This window comes from Austrofundulus limnaeus, unplaced genomic scaffold (assembly GCF_001266775.1).
Source record: "Austrofundulus limnaeus strain Quisiro unplaced genomic scaffold, Austrofundulus_limnaeus-1.0 Scaffold2944, whole genome shotgun sequence".
Lineage (NCBI taxonomy): Eukaryota > Metazoa > Chordata > Actinopteri > Cyprinodontiformes > Rivulidae > Austrofundulus > Austrofundulus limnaeus.
Genome location: NW_013955346.1, coordinates 1 through 573, shown reverse-complemented (window position 1 = coordinate 573; position 573 = coordinate 1). Strand labels below are relative to the sequence as shown.

The following is a 573-nucleotide window of genomic DNA, read 5'->3' as shown; positions in this document are numbered from 1 at the left end:
ACCTGTCCCTCACCTGTCCCTCACCTGTCCCTCACCTGTCCTTCACCTGTTCCTCACCTATCCCTCACCTGTTCATCACCTGTTCATCACCTGTTCCTCACCTGTCCTTTACCTGTCCCTCACCTGTCCCTCACCTGTCCTTCACCTGTCCCTCACCTCCCTCACCTGTCCTTCACCTCTCCCTCACCTGTCCCTCACCTGTCCCTCACCTGTCTCCACAGCTGTAGTCATAGTAATGGGGACAAAAGACGCCACCGGAGGACAGCTGTCCAGCAAGGTGTTCAATGTTATCAGCCACCTCAGGAAGAGCAACATGTGAGACAACATGGCCGCCGCCCCCTTCTGACCCGTCGGACCACCCCCCTCTGGCCTTCAGTAGTTTTGTCCCCGCCCCCTCCAGGTGTGTTTTGGATCAGTTACCTGTGACTGTGTGTGTGTGTGTGGCGGCTGCTGGGCCATGTGAGCTGCCTGAACACGTGTGTTCCATGTTCCTCAGCACGGACAGAAGCGTGTCCAGTCCCACACCTGAATTAGGCATAACAAATAAATAAATAAACAAATAAATAAATAAAC

The 573-nt window shown here is 54.1% G+C and overlaps 1 protein-coding gene across 1 annotated transcript in view; it reads left to right on the top strand.

Annotated features, from left to right (window-relative positions):
* Positions 1-572, top strand: part of LOC106511573 (profilin-2) — a gene marked incomplete at its 5' end in the record, with an annotated part of 4,403 nt that extends 3,831 nt beyond the window's left edge. Inside the window, 1 exon segment of the mRNA XM_014000331.1 lies at positions 222-572. Within this exon segment, the coding sequence (XP_013855785.1) occupies positions 222-319 (98 nt within the window).
* Position 573: the final 1 nt, after the last annotated feature.